Source organism: Lytechinus pictus, chromosome 3, assembly GCF_037042905.1.
Source record: "Lytechinus pictus isolate F3 Inbred chromosome 3, Lp3.0, whole genome shotgun sequence".
NCBI classification, from domain to species: domain Eukaryota; kingdom Metazoa; phylum Echinodermata; class Echinoidea; order Temnopleuroida; family Toxopneustidae; genus Lytechinus; species Lytechinus pictus.
The window spans coordinates 56,617,702-56,639,807 of NC_087247.1; the positions used below are offsets into that span (position 1 = coordinate 56,617,702).

The 22,106-nt window shown below is 34.7% G+C and overlaps 1 protein-coding gene across 2 annotated transcripts; it reads left to right on the forward strand.

Moving 5' to 3' along the window:
• Positions 1–243: 243 nt before the first annotated feature.
• LOC129256943 (putative gamma-glutamylcyclotransferase CG2811) lies at positions 244–17,762 on the forward strand. Of its 2 annotated transcripts, none has more exons than XM_054895169.2 (3): positions 244–458; positions 5,797–6,125; positions 14,703–17,762. In XM_054895169.2, the coding sequence occupies exons 1-3, from the start codon at positions 273–275 to the stop codon at positions 14,740–14,742; spliced, it is 555 nt and encodes a 184-aa protein (XP_054751144.1). In that variant the 5' UTR covers positions 244–272; the 3' UTR covers positions 14,743–17,762. The 2 variants fall into 2 exon arrangements, with proteins under 2 accessions (XP_054751144.1, XP_054751147.1); XM_054895172.2 differs by having other exon boundaries at positions 5,797–6,050.
• Positions 17,763–22,106: the final 4,344 nt, after the last annotated feature.

Consider the following 22,106-nt stretch of genomic DNA (forward strand, 5'->3'; position numbering starts at 1 on the left):
TGAGCAATATGTTTCCTTTTGTAACTGTCCAGAATCAAAATCATGTAGTTTTTGTCTACAATCGTCTACAATCTGCAAGAAAAATCCAATGAAGATTTTGCCTGACATATTTTATCCTTGCGGCATCAAACATGGATTGAAAGGGAATGTGTTGGATGGTTCTCCATCATTTAAAACTCCTAGATTGTTGTATTACTTTAGTTGTTTGATGGTAATCATTGCCCAATTTGATTTTCTTACAGGAAGCTTAATATTCCTCATTTAAAATTGATATGGCACATCAAGTCTTTGTGTATGGAACCCTCAAGAAAGGGCAGCCTAATCATCATGTCCTAACACAGTGTGAGGGAGGAAAATACACATTTTGGGGTCAAGGAAGGACTGTTTCAAAATGGCCATTGGTCGTTGCATCAGCTTACAATATCCCATTCCTACTGGACATTGAAGGAGAAGGTCATGTGAGTATATTGTATTAATACTTTCAATTCTATGGGGCAATGAGAGAGTTTTTGTCTCGCCTGCATAGCAGAGCGATAGGCAGTGGCGGCGGTGTCATCAACATTGAAATCTTAACACATAAGATTAAGTTTTGACATGTCATCATCAGCGGCGTAACAAGGGTCGGTGGCCAGGGGGGGCAAGAGCAAAAAATTTCCCGGTCATATCATGGCATGAACAGGCGTAATGGTGTAATGAGCTGATGCGACTATTTTGAGAAGGCCAGATATTGCGTATCGGGCAGAATTTATCTTTTAAAAAAGTTGCGAGCGAGCAAAAATTTTGACCTTTTAAATAGAAAAATCAAATTTTATGGTAGATTTGGACATGATATCCAGAAAATATTTCACTATTCTTTCTTTAGATTCCTTTTTTGTGGTCTGTACGCCACTGTGAACAGGATTCTTTGCGGCAGCAGCGTGAAGAGTAAACAAAAACGAGGGGCGCAGTATAGCACATGTGCTAAAATTTTATGGTAGATTTTGACATGATATCCAGAAAATATTTCACTATTCTTTCTTTAGATTCCTTTTTTGTGGTCTGTACGCCACTGTGAACAGGATTCTTTGCGGCAGCAGCGTGAAGAGTAAAAAAAAACGAGGGGCGCAGTATAGCACATGTGCTAAAAAGCTGCTTTATATACAAGTCCCGAGCGAAGCGAGCGAGAAAAAAAAATCACCTTTTCATGAGAATCTAACTTTGAGCTATTTTTTGACATTATATTCAGTAAATAAAATCATATCCTACACTTTTCCATTGCTTTTCTTTCCTCCTTTTTTTCTTGTCTGTAGAACTATACGCAGTGCTGTGCGGTCGGGGTCCGGGGCGGAGCCCCCGGAACTTCTTGATATCAAAGCCATTTAAACCTCGCAGATTGCCGCTATTTCAATCAAATCGCGGGCATATAGTTTTTATTCAACCCAGTTGCGTAATGAAGCAACATATTTTGAGGGGGCAAAACATAGCAATGTGGGAAAAATTTGTAAAAAGTCGCCAGCGTGCAAAGCGAGCTGGAAAAAATTGCCTATTGAAATCAAATTCTTATTATGTGATAGATTTTTCCACTATATTCAGCAAATAACACATTTCATTGTTTCCATTCATTTCATTATACGTTGTCTCCTATAATTTATTTTATTTCCTCTTTGGTGTGGAACCAAGACCCCCCCCCCCCCGCCTGTATGCCAGCGATTGAACGTGATTGTACGGGGGGGGGGGGCGTTATAGAGCCATTTGAATGTTATAAATGAAGAACCCCTACTGCGTGGGGTCTGGGGCTAAGCCCCGGTAGCTTATTTGCATATAATTTAGCAACCTTATAGAGCAATGTTGTATGCAGTCCATTTTTCTTCCCGCTTTTTAATTTCAATCATCGGCAGCCCGGTCGTGTTATTATTTTTGTTCGTGTCCCTTTTCTTTGTTTTCCACTTTAGTTTTTGACTAATTACATTCTATCTTCGCTTCCCGCTATTGTTTGCCATTTTATCATATTTTAATTTGTTCCCACCGTGCTATTGCATTACATAGGCCTATTTCGAAATGATTTGTTCTTTCTCAAATGTCCTTCTTTGGTACATTTTCCGGCTTTCCTTCCTTTTCCATTAAAAAAAAAAAAGATTCTTCGTTTTCTTTTAATTTTCCCTTTACTTTTCCCTTTTCTCCTTTCCTTTTCCCTTTCCTTCCCCTTTCCCTCTCTTTCTCCCTCTTTTTTTCTTTTTCCCGCTTTTCTTTTATTTTCCCGGTGAAATCCGCCAGGGGGGGCAACTTGCCCCCCCTGCCCCCCCGCCTGTTACGCCACTGGTCATCATAACTTAGAAAGTGTATGGACCTAGTCATGAAACTTGGACATAGGGGTAATCAAGTATTACTTAAAATCCTGCCTGGGTTTCAGGTCACATGGCCAAGTTCAAAGGTTATTTAGGGTTAATGTTCTAAGACCATGTTGGGAGAATCAACATCAAAATCTTAACCTAAGGTTAAGTTTTTTGAAATGTCATCATAACTTAGAAAGTATATGGACCTAGTTCATGAAACATGGATATAAGGGTAATCAAGTATTACTTGACATCCTGTGTGGGTTTCAGGTCACATGACCAACGTCAAAGGTCATTTAGGGTCAATGAACTTTGGCCATGTTGGGGTATTTGTTGAATTGCCATCTTAACTTAGAAATTTTTATGGATATATAGTTCTTGAAATGTGGACATTGGGTAATCAAATATCACTGATCATCTTGCACAAGTTGTAGGTCACACGATCAAGGTCAAATGTCATTTAGGGACAGTGAATATAGAATTTTGTTATATGATGACGACGAAGTCCAGAGGGGGCATTAAGCGTTGCCCCTGTCCGTCCGTCCGCCCCCCACTTTGTTTCCGCGCAATTAATAGATATTAAAAATTTTCGGTTTGTAGGTAGATGACACCAAAATACAGGCTAACTTCGAATTCGGAGTCCGCAGATCAAAGGTCACAGCTCATTAAATATGCGAGTTGGTTTCTGCATGATAACTTATAAATTATTCAACAGATTTTAAAAAATTTGGGTGTGTAGGAAGATTACACCAAAATACAGGCTAATTTTGAATTCGGGGTCCGCAGGTCAAATGTCACAGCTCATTAAATATGCGAGTTGGTTTCTGCATGATAACTTATGAAATATTCAACAGATTAAAAAATTTGGGGTGTGTAGGTAGATGACACCAAAATACAGGCTATGTTCGAATTCGGAGTCCACAGGTCAAAGGTCACAGCTAATTAAATATGCGAGTTGGTTTCCGCATGATAAGTTATGAAATATTCAACAGATTAAAAATAATTTGGGTGTGTAGGTAGATGACACCAAAATACAGTTTGAATTCGGAGTTTGCAGGTCAGAGGTCTAAATTTGTTCATATATATGCATATTGGAACTGCAAAATATTAAGTTCAATCATATTGAATGAATTTTTGATCGCGTTAAGCGGGGGCATCTGTTTTCTAGTTTATGAATAATTATTCTATAGTCGTTTTCAAAATAAGCACTGCTGCTATATTGAATTGTGTATTGCAGGTGAGACTGCCAGAGGCGTTCCACTTGTTTTTGTCTCACTTGCATAGCAGAGTGAGACTATAGGTGCCGCTTTTCCGACGGCGGCGTTGGCGTCATATCTTAACCCAAGGTTAATTTTTTTAAATATTATGGACCTAGTTTGTGAAACATGGACATAAGTTTAATCAAGTATTACTGAATATCCTGCTCAAATTTCAGATCACATGACCAAGGTCAAAGGTCATTTAGGGTCAATGAACTTAGACCATGTTGGGGGAGTCAATATCGAAATCTTAACCTTTGGTTAAGTTTTTGAAATGTCATCATAACTTAGAAAATATAGGGACCTAGTTTCTGAAACTTTGCCATAATGGTGATCAAATATTACTGAATATCATGCTTGAGTTTCAAGTCACATGACCAAGGTTAAAGGTCATTTAGGGTCAATGAACTTTGGCCAAGTTGGAGGTATTCGTTGAATTACCATCATAACTTTGAATGTTTATTGATCTGATTCATAAAACTTGGACATTCAAGTATTCAAGTATCACTGAACATTTTGTGCAAGTTTCAGGTCACATGATCAAGGTCAAAGGTCATTTAAGGTCAATGAACTTTAGCGAAGTTGGGAGTATTTGTTGAATTACCATCATAACTTTGAAAGTTTATGGATCTGATTCATAAAACTTGGACATAAGAGTAATCAGGTATCACTGAACATCCTGTGTGAGTTTCAGTTCACATGACCAAAGTCAAAAGTCATTTAATGTCAATGACCTTTGGCCATTTTGGGGGTATTTGTTGAATTACCATCATACATGTAACTCTGAAATTGTATTGGTGTAGTTCATAAAATTGTGACATAGTCATAAGAGTAATCAAGTATCACTGAACATCCTGTGCGAGTTCTTGTCACATGACCAAGGTCAAAGCTCATTAAGGTCAAACTTTGGCCATGTTGGAGGTAGAACTTGCTGTCATAAAGTTTATGAATATATTTTATGAATTGTGGACAAAGGAGGGCAATTCCAAGCAAAAGTGGACATTTTCCAAAAATTTATATTGGCTCAATTTCAAATCTGGATCAAATTTTTATATTAAAACTCATATGGAATTTCATAAATACAAAAGGGGAACATGATTAGCCACAATTTTTTTTCTTATGCATCTCCTTATAGGAGAATCCAAACCATACTTCTATACATGGGACTACATATATTGTTTTTTACTTAATTTCAATTTAACAGAAAACTATTGCTTGTTTTGTAAAATTTTCTTTTGGATAATCTGAAGGTCATCATTTTACATCATATCAAACAAAAATTTATAGTATAAGTTCATTTTACGTTTCCTGTGCGTGGATATTTCTGATGTCACTCCGTAACCGGGTATGGGTTTGCGTTTTAAGTCGTAATTAATGAAATAATGCACCAATTTTTTAATGTAATGCAATCATATTAAAGCTAGAACAGCACAGAATCCAATCAATAAATCAAAATTATGATAGCAATTCAAAATTCACAGAGTTTGAGCAATATGTTTTCTCCTCAAATATGCATGTCCATTTTGCGTCACTCCGTAACCATGTTTATGAATATTCATATCTCATTAATTCAGTGGATCAAAATAACAAATGTTATTATTTTGAAAAGTGGGTTTCAGCAACTACTGTCAGGTACCATTTCTTTGCAAATAACTTCAAATATGGGTGATATCTGTTGAATGCAAAAAAATTGTTTTTGAATGTCACTCCGTAACCGTGGAACTGCCCAGGGGTAATCAAGTATCACTGACAAGTCTTAGGTCACGTGATCAAGGTCAAATGTCATTTAGGGTCAATGAACGTTGTATTGTATCATTATATGCATGGTGTTTTTGTGAATAATTATGTTATAGTAGTTTTTCAAAGTCAGCACTGCTGCTATATTAAATCACGTAATGCAGGTGAGACTGCCAGAGGTGCTCCACTTGTTAAGAAATACAGTGAGGCCTATCTAGTAAGTGCCAGTTACATTTGATAATACAGAAAATGTATTGGAAATAAGAAAAAGACTGTTAAGTAGCTATTCTGTCTTGTACTATTTTCCTGTTTGTTTTGTTTTTAATTTCAGTTTCTTGCATTTTATTTTATTACAGTGAAATACTCATTCTTTTGTCACAAAAGAAAATACCTTGCTGTGATTTATTCATGAATTTGTAATATGATTTTCTATCATCTAGAAACACTGCAGTATTATGTAATTTTTGTTTCCCTTTGCCTTGATGTAGAATATAGTTGGTGAGGTGTATGAGGTAAATGATACTCTGTTTGCTGCCCTGGATGACTTAGAAGGATACCCTGGTTTCTATGACAGGAGGCCAATTAGTATCAAAATGGAGCAGAAGATGGAAGGAGTGAATTGTGCAGATGTCATCGAATGCTGGCTCTACATTATCACTTGTTACAAGCCTTTTATGAGAGAATTGGAGACGTATGAGAACTATGACAGCAACGGTAGTCATGGCAAGCAGTATGTTAGCAGGTGTGATAGGGATGAGGGATGGGCCGATCTGATATTGCCTTCTCTCATTACTCTCAATGATGATCTAAAAGCAAGGTTTAATATGAAATAAAGTTTTAATACTCTTCATGTTCAAATCATATTTTCCATCTGTTTACCATATCATGTGCTATGAAAATTGTATTTTTGTGTGTTTGTTGCCCTAGTGTCTGTCTGTCCATCTGTCTCTTCACTCTAAAACCTGTAATTTGAGTGTCCAACATATTTTGCCGCATTTTAACAAAATCATAATATTTTTTTCTACTTTAACAAAAATTATTTGTAAAACCCTACTTGTCCACTATTAATTATGTGCATATGAGAGGGTTCCCAGCCCATCAGGGAAATCAGGGAAAATTATTTTACTTTTTTCCAGTCAGGGAAAAATCAGGGAATTTGATTTAAAAAATACTTCAAATCAGGGAAAATTGTCTCAAATGAGGGAAAAATCAGGGAATATTGTTCAGCCCAAAAGTCGAAAATAGGTAGTCAGTCAGACTCTGTTACATTTTGTTGCATACAGTCATTAGGCAGGTCCCAAAAAGGGGCTTCTTTCATCCAAGTGATATTCATTTTACATATTGAATGAGCTTGGTGTGGACCAAAACACCTCTTTTCATTTGGTCATTGCTGCTCTAATAATACATGTACATCAAATTTCATGATTTTGCTTTCATTGTCAAAAAGAGGAATCATTCTTTCATGTCATGTGTTTTAATTTATTTAAAGATTTTGTAATGTAACTTTTGATCTAAAATATGCTACAAAGTAACTATTTTCACCTGACAAAAGCTGCTATTTTTACCCTTTGTTTGGGCCCAAATGGTTTTTAGATCATGATAAAGCTGAATATGTATGCTTTAAAATGGTATAGGTTTCAAAATAAGAATTGGTTTAAATGGGTCAAGATCACACTTCATTGGCCAAGTACATAAAGCAGCTTGAAAACAAGAATACTGCACTCTGCATGCACGTATGCCCGTTCCATAGGGATGCATACGCACTCACACGCAGGCAACCTGTTCCAAGGACCCCCGTTTTCACAAACATTTGTAGTTCCGAAGCCCGTTCCGAGGACCCTCCTTTTTACAATAAGCCCGCTCCAGAGCCCCCGTTTTTTGTCTTGCCCGCAGCACATACCTACCACTTTTTTGGTTGAGTACCCCCCCCCCCCCCCCCCCCGGGCAATTAACCCCAGAGGCCCATTCGACATTTGTAAGCTTACAGTGCAAAAAACAGACAACAAAATGGTACATATTTAACCTTACTTTGTAGTTTGGTATAATTGTTCGTTAACAATTAAAAAAACTGGCCAACTTTATGTACAAACCTCTGAGATTTAAAAAAAAATTGTAAAGGGGAAAAATACTCAAAAGTTGAAAAATGAACATAGCTCTCAAGAGGCTTAAAGAATGTGTGATGTCTAAAATGTGGTGAATGGCAGTTGGTAATAGCAACAACTTGAGGGTAGATTTGCATAAATATATTTATAGCCATCGGAAGAAAATTATAATGCTTCAGCTAACCCCCTGTTCCAACTAACCCCACTCTCCCCTATTACCTTCACCCTTGCCACTGTAACCAGCCAGTATTTGTCCAGCCAGGGCAGTACCAGAATAATTTATATAATTATAAACTTGTTCAAGTTTGAGGATTATGAGTGTTTAAATGTAATTGTACATGTACATGTACATGCTATTCACACAGGCTATTCCATAACAGAGGTTGATTCAACTTAATCCCAGGAAGCATAGCAGCCATCATTTTCATATTTGAAATGGACTTGTGATATCATGATGTAGGCCTACAATGAAACAATATGTCTGTATTCAGAATTTTGCTGATGTTCTCATTTTATTCCCTATACATGATTCTAAATTACACCAGTCTTCAGAACGTTTTGTTATCATTGAAACAACGGTTATGTTGATTAAACTCTCTATGACATGTGTCTATTTTTCATGTCTTTGCACATTCCAATGTGAACCAGTGTTGAAATGGCATCTTTTACATAGTGTATTGTAATTTGATGATATGTAGTAGGATTGTCTTGAATCAACCTCTTTCTGTACAAGGTGAAAAAGGGTGACTGTATGGGGAGAAGGGAGACCATTACATGCCTGTGTAATAGTACTAATTAGTTTTACATTATTGTTTTTATACTGAAAATATTCCATCCTGCTTTTTCCCACTTGTTTTGATTAATAGATGTGATAGGTCAGAGAGGTGAGTCATACTATTTTCTTTTCCATGTCTGTTCCAGTTTCCAAGTTTCAATTTTCTTTTTTTATTATGAGAATAGATCATTTCAGTAAAAAGGCATTTTGCATTTGTTAGTGCCAGTAATAGTACCAGACTATCTCGAGCCTGCTCTCTGCTTTATACACTGCTTCTTACAAGACTGGGCTAGCCTCATCGTTAGTCCCATACTAAATATACCTAACCCTACAATCATGTTACCCAGCAACCAAAAGGAATGAAGAAAATAGTTGGGGATGAGCAAACGTACAATACACATTCATGCTCTCTTTGTTTGCTAATTGAAATGGATGGTCATCAAGGTCTTTCTGTATCAGTGTTTAGATATCTTATTTTTCATCTACCTTTTGCATTGCCTGGAAGGAATATTTTCTTTAGATAGACCCAAACGATTGTGTAGGCACTAGGCAGCCATTGGATTTGATTATGTGACTGGTTAATGAGAGCAGATGATAGTTGGAATTTATTGTGCAAATGATATAAAATGTGAAAGTTTACCATTTTTAATGTAATTTTGATCAAAATAAAACAAAGAGTAAAATAGAGGATAGTGTGGGGCTATCTAAAGTTTTGGACTGCCTGGGGCAAGTCTGGAATGAGAAATTCAATTGTAAAACAGCAGAAGAGATCAAATTTATTCTCAAAGTGAATTTTCCTGCGAACCAGAAAAGAAAATAATATGGCAATGTCTGTTGGCCTGGTTTCACTACAAATGTTAAAAGAAAACATAAGTTGCAAGATCTTTATTTCCATCTAATTTAGACCTAAAAAACCCCTAATGCTGATACCTGAAATGACCAAAATGAAGGAGATGTATTTCAAGAATACGAAAGTGCTATACTGCAGTGCACAATAAATCTAAGACAATATAAAATTGATATTATTTTGTTTGAACTTTTGGTTCTTTTAATGTAATGATGCTTTGATATATTAAGAGAGAATACCCCTCATAATTCCCATGGACATATTTTTACATTTTTAAATATGAGCCAATGTTCAAATGATATAGATCACAATCCCAACGAGGCTAATTCACAGCTAGCCCAGAATGACCTCTAATATCCACAGATATTTTCATACATGAAGGATTCTCTTTTTTGCACTTAGATTAGGTACTCATTAAATAGAGGTGTTATTAATAATGAATCACTCTTAATTGAAAAGTGACCTCCTCTGGACATAATGTATGTACAGTGAGTGAACAATAGACTGCTTCTGTAGGGCATTCATATTTATGCATGTACTTTTCAGATGCAAGCACCTAGAGACAAGCTTTTCTTATAAACCTGCTTTCTGTAATCAATGATGCTGTGTGTTTGGAATCTATGGAGTATGCATATATTGAGTGTTGCTATTTCAGGCATTCTTAGGCTACCGCATTCGCAGTGGCCTTAAACACGGTTATAGACACAAGAGTAAGGATATGAAGATATTTTGCACTGCAAATAATAATGCAATTCACAAATTATTTTATTTGTATTATTTGTGTTTTGGGTCATGTCAGGGTCAAGAGCCTATACATGTTTTGTTACGGAAGTCATAAAAATCACCCGCTGCATTGTTAATGGGTACCTGAAATTTAACCTGGGACTGTGCTTGGATAACTTTTCTGCTGTAAATAAATTTATTGTAGGTTAATAATGGTGTTGCTGTCCTGTGACAGCAGTACTGTTACAGCACCAAGCTAAATTTGAAAACCACTGTGAATGCGATATAAGAGTTCATGTCATTGTGTTTTAGATTTTGGAACAAATAATATCTGCCCATGCTCAGATTGTATCAGCAAACTTGCTTATTGATCCTTGCAACAGCTGTGTTTATTCTTCACTTCTAAATAAAATATATTCCCAACCTTGCTGTTTGTAACCTATCCATCCCATTTTATTCAATAGAATGTTAATTTTTTATGTGACATATTTGTATGTTTTATATACTCACATTGTAAATTGCCATTGTGTCTTAAAACCACATGTTTTAACCATGTTTTGAATCAGTCGGATTCTCCTTTGTGGTTTGTATAAAGATATTTCAATGTTTCAACAGGAAAACCCCACCAAATCACCTTTTTTGCTCCCTGCTGCCATTGTTGTTTATGTAGTTGTTGAGTGCTCTTGCTGCTGCTTGATTCCCATGCAACTATTATAACTCATTCTCTAGAAATAAGTAACTAATATAACTTGTAGTACTCTAGAACTGAATGATTGAAATTTTCCTGAATGTGTTTGACCAATGTTTACTAATATGCAATGTAAAGGAGAAATCCAGCCTTGGTCATAAAATGTATTTGGAAAGGAGAAAAATAAAGAAAACAGAATGGTGAAAGTTTGAAAGAAATCAGACAAGCAATGAGAAAGTTATGGCTGCTTTAAATTTGAGATCCCTAAGACTATGTTGATTTCAAATTGGCCACTGGGTAAGAAGTTAATTATGACAAGGGGCAAGGATAACTTTCCCATAGGCCATGTACTTAATTATTACCTATACAAGGCATTTTAGCAAATAAATAAATGTCATATTATGCTCGCTACTTTCAATCCGAGACCAACGAGGTAAATATTTGCCATGTTGCCCTTCCCAGGTTTTGGCCATAGGTATCATGTACTAAAACAGTAGGAGCCGATTTTGATCGCTAATTTCAGTATTTGAGAAATCTGGCTGGAACAAGTTTATGAACCAACGCAATGCACGGCATGGCCAGTGCATACACAAAACCAAGCGCAAGATTTCTATGCGGTATGTGTGCGCCATGCATGATGCGAGACTTCAAGGTAACAATTTACATCACAATTGCTTACTTCGCTAAGTTCGTGAATAACCTGAAATCAGAAGGAGTGATAAGCAAACAGGCATACAAACTGTTCCAAATAATAGCTTGTATAACACATTGTACAACAATTAGGGGTTTGTGGTTTTCTCCCATTCCCCTGGGGTAGTAATCTAAATATGACCCAGGTAGTATATTGTTTTATATCCTCATTTAAAGATATATCATTGGAAGTAAAACTTTTGAACAAAATTACATTTAACTATTTTATGTATTGGAGTACATGGAAGAGTAGTCCTTAAAGGGATGGTCCGTGCTGAAAGTATTCATAGCTTAATAAATAGAGTAGAATTCACTGAGCAAAATGCCAAAAATTTCATCAAAATCAGATAACAAATAACAAAGTTATTGAATTTTAAAGTTTAGCAATATTTTGTTAAAACAGTCATGAATATTCATTAGGTGGGCTGATGATGTCCCATCCCCACTTGTTCTTTTGTATTTTGTTACATGAAATTAGGTTTATTCAAATTTTTTCCTCCAAGAACTAGAAAAATTAGATTGACAACTGATTTAGTGCATTAGATATTTATTGCAACTTATTTCAATATAAGGGAGACATATTATTCACAAAAGTATGAAATAATGAAAAAAAAAAAGAAAACTGAAAGTGGGGATGTGACATCATCAGCCCACCAAATGAATATTCATAACGACTGTTTTCACAAAATATTGCTAAACTTTAAACTTCAATAACTTTATTATTTGTTATCCGATTTTGATGAAATTTTCGGCATTTTGCTCAGTGAATTCTACTCTATGTATTAATATATAAATATTTTCAGCCTGGACCATCCCTCTAATTTGCCTTACATCAGTATGACATCACATAAGGGTGTAGTAATTACCAATATTTACAACTCTAAAAAAATATATAACTTTTTTATTGTTTGTCTGATATTGTTCAAACTTTCACCTATCAACTTGTCTGATTTTTCTCTTTTCTCTAAAACCAAGTTTTTATTTGGGTTGGATTCCCCTTCAAATAATATTTATTACATGTTTTCATTTGGTAAGTATGCATTATATATTGCTATACAATACATACAACTCATATTACTTTTTTATTGATAAAACTACCAATTGATATTGAACATACTTATATAGATTGTCAACTTATACTATGTACACTCCTGACCAATCAGCTTTACTGTATATGCCAGTACTTCTATTTATTTTGTTTTAATTTTAACAGAGAAATTAATATAATTCATATATAATCCTTACTAAATTGCAAGTGTCAGATACTAGGAAGTTCATTTTATGTGAGATTATATTATATATTATATACAAATGGAATAGTTTCTAGTAGAAATCAATAAATTGATGAATATAAAATGGGAATGTCTCACAATGTGATTTTGTGTCAAATGTAATCCTATGTCAGAGTTTTGATTTTATATTCATTATAACAGTGGTTAAATAATTGAGATGTTTTTATTATTGGTGACAGAAAGAGATAATAGCAGGCCCCTCTTCCAAGGTGCAAAACAACAATTGCACACTGAATTTACTAACAATTTATAAATTTTGTGAGCAAGCTTTCATCCTCAAATTCTAGGATGGTAGAAGCTTAATGGGCATGCAGTGGAAATGGAATATTGTCATAATTTAAAAAGAAAACCTAAAGAAGCAGCTATTACTATATCTTTATGGGCATTTCAAATAAGCTACATAGGTGATTGCCTTGTTAAAGGTAAAGACAACTCTTATTTGCTAAAATCCCCGAGGGGCCACTTCCATTGACGAGTGGATACCATGCGCGACCAAGGGGTCTCGAAAAGCACCCTTAAACACATATTTTTCATATTCTGAAAATGCACCCCTTAGCAAGTATTGGCATGTGAAACCCTACCCTTACAAGTATTGGAAACAAAACGATACTATTGGCAAGTATTCCCTGAATTGAACCCCTAAACAAGTACAGCGATATATCAATTGTTATGTCACTGACGTCGGTCGTTGGTTTTACCTTTACCTACATCATACTGTTTTGTACAGCCCCACCTCCTCGCGCAAATCGTACTCTAAACACGTGGTGTTGACTCTTTGGGTAAAAAGTACATCCTTTATAAAACATTCTAGTCTTAATTTTTTATACCCTCACAAATTCGACCCTGCTTTCCTAGCGAAAATAGATACCCATTTTTCATTATTTTAGTGTTTTTAACACCCTTATTATGTTGCCCTATCTTGAAAAAGACATTCTTTTTACGTGTTTCTTTGGTTGCCCGTGGTATACACTCGTCAATGTAAGTGACCCCCCCCCCCCCCAGGGGCTCAAATACACAAAATGACCTAAATGTCCACTTGATATGATATATTTGCTATCTGTATTTTGATTACAAGGTAACATGTTTTTAAAGGGGAACTTCACCCTGGTACCAACGTTTTTTATAAGAATGCAAAATAAAAGAGGTTTGGTGAAAATCAATTGGAAGAAAATTTATAAGTGCTTAATTTTTCTTTTTTATGCCTCCACCCATCGTTTTTTTGTGATGCGAGCAGTTCCCCATACATGTACGTCATGTGATATGAATTTCATAAAATGCCATTTTCTCAAGCAATTATTCAATGGATTTTTCATCAAACCTCTCCAATATGGTAACCTTGTATTCGGTTTTTACTGAAACCACAGGGTGAAAAAAGTACACAACAAATTGGAGAGTTGTACTTTCCATTTGTAACAAAACTACTCACCAATATGTCAATTTGATATTCTTACAATCTGAGTAGCCTAATTTGTTTTAAACAGCTGTAACTTCTCATTCCTTGTCGTATTTCTGTCAAACTTTCACCATTCCATTTTTGTATTCACCCCCTTTCCTACAAATCATTTTCATTATGAGAGTTGGTGGTGGTCTATTTGATTGTAAAGGGACTTGAAAGGTCAAGTCCACCCAAACAAAAAGATTATATGAATGCACTTACAAAAATTAAACAAGCATAACACTCGTTTTTCATTGAAATCGGATATAAAATAAGAAAGATACGACACTTTAAACTTTCAATTATTGCGTGAAACAGTAATATCTAAATCACAGCTACAGAATGTCACGCATTTTCTTTGTTATTTTATTGCATGATATGTCAAGCATTTCATGTTTTCCTGTATATATAATTAATGTAATCTTCTTGTCCTCTAATTTCATATGTACAAAAGAAATATGTGTGTGACAATGGCAACATCATGACCATTATGACCAGGATTGGATAAATGTATATGATTACTTATTGTAAAAATAAGTAAAATTATTAATACTTTAAAAAAAATTCACATCCACTTATTTTGATGATATTTTCAGTATTATGCTTTCTCGATTTTTCTCTATTTGTTCTCTTTGTTCACTTCAAATTGTTTGGTTGGACTTGGCCTTTAAGAGTAGGAACTGTTCAAATGAGCAATGAAAGTACTGAGTCATTCATTGTATGGCAACAGAGGATATGTTTAGTTGAGTTTTTGCTCAATCTTTTGGTTTGGCACAAAATACACTATGGAAAAGGATGACTGTCAATGAAATATGTTGCTCATGTTTTCTTTTTTCTTGCAGTGAAGAAACGAGTAGTATGGATGATATTCATCCTGTATGAGTACCTTTGAGACTACAGATTAACATGTATGAAGTTCCTACCAGTGCTAGAGGATGAGCATCAAGATGGAGAATCGTTAACAGGAGCAGCATGAATTTGGTTGTGGAAGTCTTTAGAAATGCCTTCTTAAATTAACTTTGGAATACCACAATTCAAACTAGAAATAGTTGAAAGTTTATTTTACTTCAAATCAATACAAATTCTCAGAAATACTATGAATCAGTGTTTTTTAATACTGTGCATTGTGAAATGAAAAGTCAGCTGTAAGTGCAAAGTGATTTCATGAAGTACCAGTAGTCATTCAGAAAAAGTGTGGCAATATTCATATTTTTGTCTCGCCTGCATAGCAGAGTGAGACTATAGGCGCCGCTTTTCCGAAGGCGGCGGCGTCAACATCAAATCTTAACCGAAGGTTAAGTTTTTAAAATGACAGCATAACTTAAAAAGTTTAACTTAGTTCATTAAATTTTGTCATAAGTTTAATAATCAATTATTACTGAACATCCTGCCTGAGTTTCAAGTCACATGACCAAGGTCAAAGGTGATTTAAGGTCAATGAACTTTGGCCATTTTGGGGGTATTTGTTGAATTAACATAAATAATTGTATCGGTCTAGTTCATAAAACTTGGACATAAAGAGTAATCAGGTATCAATGAACATCCTGTGCGAGTTTCAGGTCACATGACCAAGGTCAAAGGTCATTAAGGTCAATGAACTTTGGCCATGTTTGAGGTAATTATTAAATTGCTGTCATAACTAACTTACCGGTAGTCATAACTTTAACAGTTTATGGATATAGTTTATGAATTGTTTATGAATTGTGGACATAGTGGTAATCACTGACAAGTCTTAGGTCACATGATCAAGGTCAAATATCATTTAGGGTCAATTGGCCCTAAATGATATTTAACCTTGATCATTGAACGTAGTATTGTATCATTATATGAATGGTGTTTTTTGTGAATAATTATTCTATAGTAGTTTTGAAAGTCAGCACTGCTGTTATATTGCATCGCGTAATGCAGGTGAGACTGCCAGATGCGCTTGGTCTCACACAACACACAGTTCATAATTTGCAATGCATCACAACTGTTTTGCAAGCAACAGTTGGCTTAATGTTTAAATTCATGATTTAGACAAATATTATTCACAGCATTATATTCTGCTCCCAGCCATCTGTTTAAACCCCCATTTTTCTCAATTATTTTATAGAATGTGTATAATGATATTAATGTCAATGAGAATATTCTCTGTACAGCTATTGATTATGCCTTCTGCATTATTTTTCCTGTGGATTTTACATAAATGCAAGTGCTCTATCAAGTATAAATGAGTTACGCAGTATTAACACCATGATCATGTTTTGTTTTCTTGTTATAATTGAAGATTGTTCAGGTCATGGTCGTATGGTAACATTCCAATTAATGTAGTTCTATTGAAATGTCAGTTAATGAATCTTGATATCTGAAATATACCATATCCATCCATTTTTCGATCTAAAAAAAATATTAAGTTGTTAATGTGTAATATGGTACATTCTAATATGAAATTTTTGACATATATTTTCTTCGTTTGCCTTATGGATGATTTTTCTTTGCCTCGTTTTCCAAGGGTGATTCCCAGACACCCAAACTGTATTATTTTGAAAGGGGGGGGGGGGGCTGGGTTGAAAGTAGGGGCTGAACATGTATAAAATTACAATTTTATGTTCATTTTCACATTGTTGTTTTACACATTTACTGGAAAAGAGTGGGGGCTGAAGTTCTGATATGGTCTAATGAGATGTTGATTAATGAATCTTGATCTGTGAAATATACAATACTTATCCATTTGTAAATATTATTGAGCAAAAATATTAGGTTATTAATCAGCGTATGTCATTTTGCCTTGTGGATAATTTTCCTGTCTTGTTATCCAAGGGTAATTCAAAATCATTCAAAATGAATGATTTTTGTCTCGCCTGCAGAGCAGAGCGAGACTAGTCATCATAACTTTAAAAGTTTATAGTTCAACAAACTTTGGCAGTGTTGGGGGGTATTTGTTGAATTGGCATCATAACTTAGAAAGTTTATGGATCTACACATGTAGTTCATGAAACATAGACATAAGGGTAATGATTGTTTGGCACATGTCTGAGGTCACATGATCATGGTCAAAGGTCATGTTGGGTAAATGGACATAGTATTTTATTATCATATGAGTGTTTTCTTTTGTGAATAATTATTTAATAGCTGTTTTTAAAGTCAGCACTGCTGGTATATCAACTCGCGTAATGCAGGCGAGACTGCCATAGGCGTTCCACTTGTTGAAAGTGGGGCTTATATGGCGTTTATTTAGATTTGAGTATGTTTGCAGAAGACAGTCATGAAATTTTTGCGGGAGAAAAAAAAGGTGCAATTGAAAATTTGACATTTTTATCCTTATGCTTTTGATTCCAGGATGGATATTGTGCAATTTGATAATTTTCTGAAATTAGTAAAGGCCTCATTGTATATTAATTTAGAACAGTTTTGATAATTAAAGCAAGTGTAAATAGATATTTAAATTAAATATCTATTTACACATGCTTTGATTATAGAAACTTCTTGCTTTGATTATTGAAACTCTTCTAAATTAATATACAAATTTAATTTAGAAGTTGTAAATCCAGATCTATACTCATACAATGTACAGGAGTCCAGGTGCGGATCCAGAGTCTAAGATTTATGGGGTGCAAATTCATCAAAATTTGCCTAGAAAAAAAAGGGGGCATTCCAAAATGATGGATAATTCATCTCCCAAAAAACTTGGCAAGTAAAAAAAAAAGAGAAAAGAAGAGAAAGAACATGAAAAAAGGTGCATGATTAAGGCATTTAATGGTGTGCCCCATTATATTTTCAAATTTTACTGGATGCACCCGCACCTTCCACCGTGGAAGTTCCACCAACCCCTGGATCTGCGTCTAAGAGTGCCCAGAGCAGTGTGGTGATATGGTTTTAAAATAAAGTTTGTATGGTTGTGTTCTTAACATTGAAATGTAGATTTCCCTGTGTTTGACCTATTCTTAACTCAAACTGTACTGAGCTTTTATACAGCTTGGGATGAGCCTGTATCAAAACTTCGCTATTCTTTTTTTTGTATGTGTAATTAAAGGGGAAGTTTACCGTAACAATAAGTTTATTGTAAAACAAAGCAGAAAAAGGGAATAATACAAAATATTGGCGAAGGTTTGAGAAAATCCATCAAAGAATAAAGTTATTACAATTTTAATTATTTGATTTTTTGACATCATATGTGAGCAGCTTTCCTACATATTGTATGGTAGAAAAATAAAATGTAATTTTCTCAAAAAATTGAAAATGGTTTATATTGTACCTTCAATATATCAATACACATGATTTCACACCCACCCCTAAAATGAAAATAGTCGTCATGAACCATTAAAAGATTAAATTTATGCATTTTATATTACATAACATGTGGGACAGCTGCTCTTTATTGACGTCACAAATCATAAACTTGAAATTCTTTAATGGATTTTTCTCAAACCTTCACCAATATTTTTTCTGCTATTTTTACAACAAGTTTTGTCAGGTTGAATTACCCCTTTAATATAGTTAACCCTTTATCTTAAACTCTCTCCCTTACTCACTCTCCCTCTTCTTGTATATCTTCTCCCCCTCTTTCCACCTCATTGTACTATCTTCTCCCTTTCCTTCTCTCCTTGCTCTTCTATCATTCTGTCCCCTCCCCCCTATTTCTCTTTTTCGTATTAAAGAGAGACTGGCAGCTCTTTTCTATTGCTCTATTTACTATCAACACAATTATTTGTATGCCAGTCTTTTAACAATGTTATCAGTGTATGCTATTACCTGAATCCTGGGAAATCCAGATCTTTCCCAAGTATTAAAGGGGAAAAGAATAAGATTGAGGTGATTCCAAGAAATCAGAAACTTCAAATTTCACAATGTTTGAATGTCCCGATTTTCAATATTCATATTTGTAGAATTATTTGCCTCATTATGTTGCTCAAATTTTCTGCTCACATTGATTCTGTCCCTATTTTAGGGAGTGTATAGACACTTTGCGAAAGGTTTAGTAATATGAATTAGACTCAAGTATCATTAAAAGGACAAGTCCACCTCAACAAAAAGTTGATTTGAATAAAAAGAGAAAAACACTGAAAATTTAATCAAAATCGGATGTGAAATAAGAAAGGACATTTTAAAATTTCTCTTAATTTCATAAACATTTATTTGCACTTCCTAGTTCGGTATGCAAATGAGGGGACTGATGACGTTACCCACTCATGATTTCTTTTGTATTCTATTATATGAAATATTCTGTTTTCTCCCCCTTGTCATGCAAAATCCAAGTTTTATTCCTCCCAGAACATGTGGTATTAACATTGTTTAACATTATGTGGTTCAGTCAAGTTTTACTTTATTGTCAAATCTGTAAAAATTGAAATGTGTGATTCAAAAAAAAAAAAATAGTTTGCACATCACTGAGTTGTGCATATAACTGTTTTGAGAAAAATAAACAAAACTTTAAAATGTCATAAGTTTCTTATTTTACATCTGATTTTGATGAAATTTTCAGTGTTATGCTGTTAGATGTTTATACACCCGTCTCGACGGGACGTATTATGGTATCATGTCCGTCCGTCCGTTAACTTTTCCTTGTAAACGCGATAACTTCAGTTTAACTTTTAACTTTTAAATTTGGTGTGTATGATACTAGCATGGATCCCAAGAAGCCTGTTGATTTTGAGGTCCAAAGGTCAAGGTCACAGTGACATATTTTCATCTTGCCCTTCTGCAGTCCTTGTAAGCCCAATAACTTCAGTTTATCATAACCAAGGCTCATATAATTTGGTGTGTATATATGATACTAGCATGGATCCCAGGAAGCCTATTGATTTTGAGGTCAAAAGGTCAAGGTCACACTGACATGTTTTCATCTTACCCTGCTGCAGTCCTTGTAAACGCGATTAACTTCAGTTTAACTTAACCTAGGCTCATATAATTTGGTGTGTATACTAGCATGGATCCCAGGAAGCCTATTTATTTTGAGGTCCAAAGGTCAAGATCACAGTGACATGTTTTCATCTTACCCTTCTGAAGTCCTTTTTAATGCGATAACTTAAGTTGAACTTAACCTAGGCTCATATAATTTGGTGTGCATGATACTAGCATAGATCCTAGCAATTCTATTGATTTTGAGGTCAGAAGGTCAAAGGTGAAGTCGCCATCTTCCACTTTTCTTGCTTGACCAATAGCTCCATTTTCCACGTTACAGACGGGCGTATTTATTGCTCGCCTTAGCGACACTCTTGTTCTCTGTTGATTCAAATCAACATTTTTCTGGGGTGGACTTGACCTTTAACATTCCTATACTACAAAAGTGTAGCATTCATTGAATGTGTTCGCAGTCATTAGAATGTAAATTCTGCATTCGTTTTAATGCATTAGAGTTTGGATTTGGTATCTAGTGCCCTCTCTATTCTATGTTTTTTATTTAAAATAGCCATTTGAGCACTTTTAAAGGTCCCATGAAATACAGCAAATATGCTGATTCATTCGTTAGCTTAGTGGATGCTAATTACGATTCCATCAAAATTTTACCTGAAGAACATCCCACATCAGATTCAAAGGCAGTTTTATATTGAAAATCGAGCCAAATTCGCCCCGCCCACAAAAATTCAGCCCGATTTGGTTTCGTATATCACGTGACCATTATGATGTCAGAGAAGGAAGCTGCTGAGTGTTGTTGACGTTTGGAGCGTGAAGTGGTTGCAAGTGTGGATTCAAAGTAAATAAATTGAATTGCTGGAATAATATTCAGAATCTTCAAAGTCTGAAGATCTCAGACGCAGCTGATGACGATGCTGCAGCCATGATCAAAACCCCATAAAAATCTAAATAATCTGTTAAGGATGAGCTCGGTCGGAACAGCAATACATGAGAAACATGTACAATAACTAGGGGTCCGGCTGCACAGCTGAGAAAGCCTTCCTTCGATGGCGTCACAATGATTGATGGGTCAATCGGCCGACTTTTTCGAACATTTTAATGGGCGTTCCCGTTGAAGTTCATTTCCATGGAATAATTCAACACCGGTTCGTAGTACACAGAAACCGATGGCAAATTCATATTTTTCAAGTAAAACTACCTAATAATAGATGTATTTAGAATAAGATGGCCTTTGTGTCTTAGAACCTTTAAAGACTAAGAGGGTGATACAAGAAAATATTTGCAATCAATTGCAAGTTTTCTGTTGGAATTTTACAATCAATATAACAATTTCAGCTGTAGCAAATCATATTACACTTCTTGTTTTAGGAAGCAGTTCCATAATCAATCACATATTTACAATTATTTGTAAGACATGGTTAATTTTGTGAACAAAAATAAACTTGCAATTGATCGCAAGTTTCTTGCAATGCCCCAATTTAGACTAACATATTCTGAAGTTTTTAGCCCATTTCATGCTCGAGAATAAACATGACATAAATGTGCAGATATTTTGTTTTGATTGAGAACCTGATCAACTGTAAATTTATCTAATCACCACATTTTTAGTTTATTTCCTTTTCAACCTGTTTGGGGGCACGTGCATTAATATCTAGTCATAAATTGGAATTTTGACATGCACTTTTAGGGGGATTAACCAAATAATATAGGATTTAAATTCCTCAGCATTAAATGCTTCCTGTATCATTGTCTGAACTTTTTTTTTTCATCAAAATTCCTAGAAATGTCATTTTGAGGAATTGGAAATCGATTAATGGAAATCTGTTTTCAAGCTTTGGAAAAATAATGTTATTTGTCATCAAATATGCCTTGTAAATACTATGCCTACCTCAAGAAATATATAAAAGTTTTCTGTGTATTCCCCTTTTCACATTCATAGTCTTTAGATTTGACAAAGAAAACCTTGAAATATCACAATCATCACTTGATAGTTTCTGCAGTCAAATTACTTAATAGTTTATTCAAAATATGGCATTCTAGATTTTAATACGTTTTTATTTTTGATGTGTTTTGACAATTGTTTAATGTTAAATCTGTCTTACTCTCTAGCATTTAATGTTATTATTAAACTACATGTAATTTGTTGATTGTTGCGCATGTTGCTATGAATTATTTGCCGTCCTTTACGATTATGATGTAATTTTTAAGCTTTGGTCCTGTCTTCATCTGCCAAATCCTACCATAAGCATGATTACCCTTTTTCTTTTAAAAAAGTATCATTAATAAATTATCATTGTTCTTACCAACATACACACCTCTTGCAACATGAAAAAAGGTATTTTCTTGTTCTTGTTTCTTGCTCAAACAACTTCACTTTGTTTGGGTAAAATAATGCATACTAACCCTAT

Excerpts from the sequence above, each read along its gene's own strand:
- LOC129256943 (XM_054895169.2), top strand. The coding sequence starts at position 273 with ATGGCACATCAAGTCTTTGTGTATGGAACCCTCAAGAAAGGGCAGCCT. Across the intron at positions 459-5,796 it reads ACATTGAAGGAGAAGGTCAT|AATATAGTTGGTGAGGTGTA; the intron begins GTGAGTATATTG and ends GCCTTGATGTAG. Across the intron at positions 6,126-14,702 it reads AATGATGATCTAAAAGCAAG|TGAAGAAACGAGTAGTATGG; the intron begins GTTTAATATGAA and ends TTTTTCTTGCAG.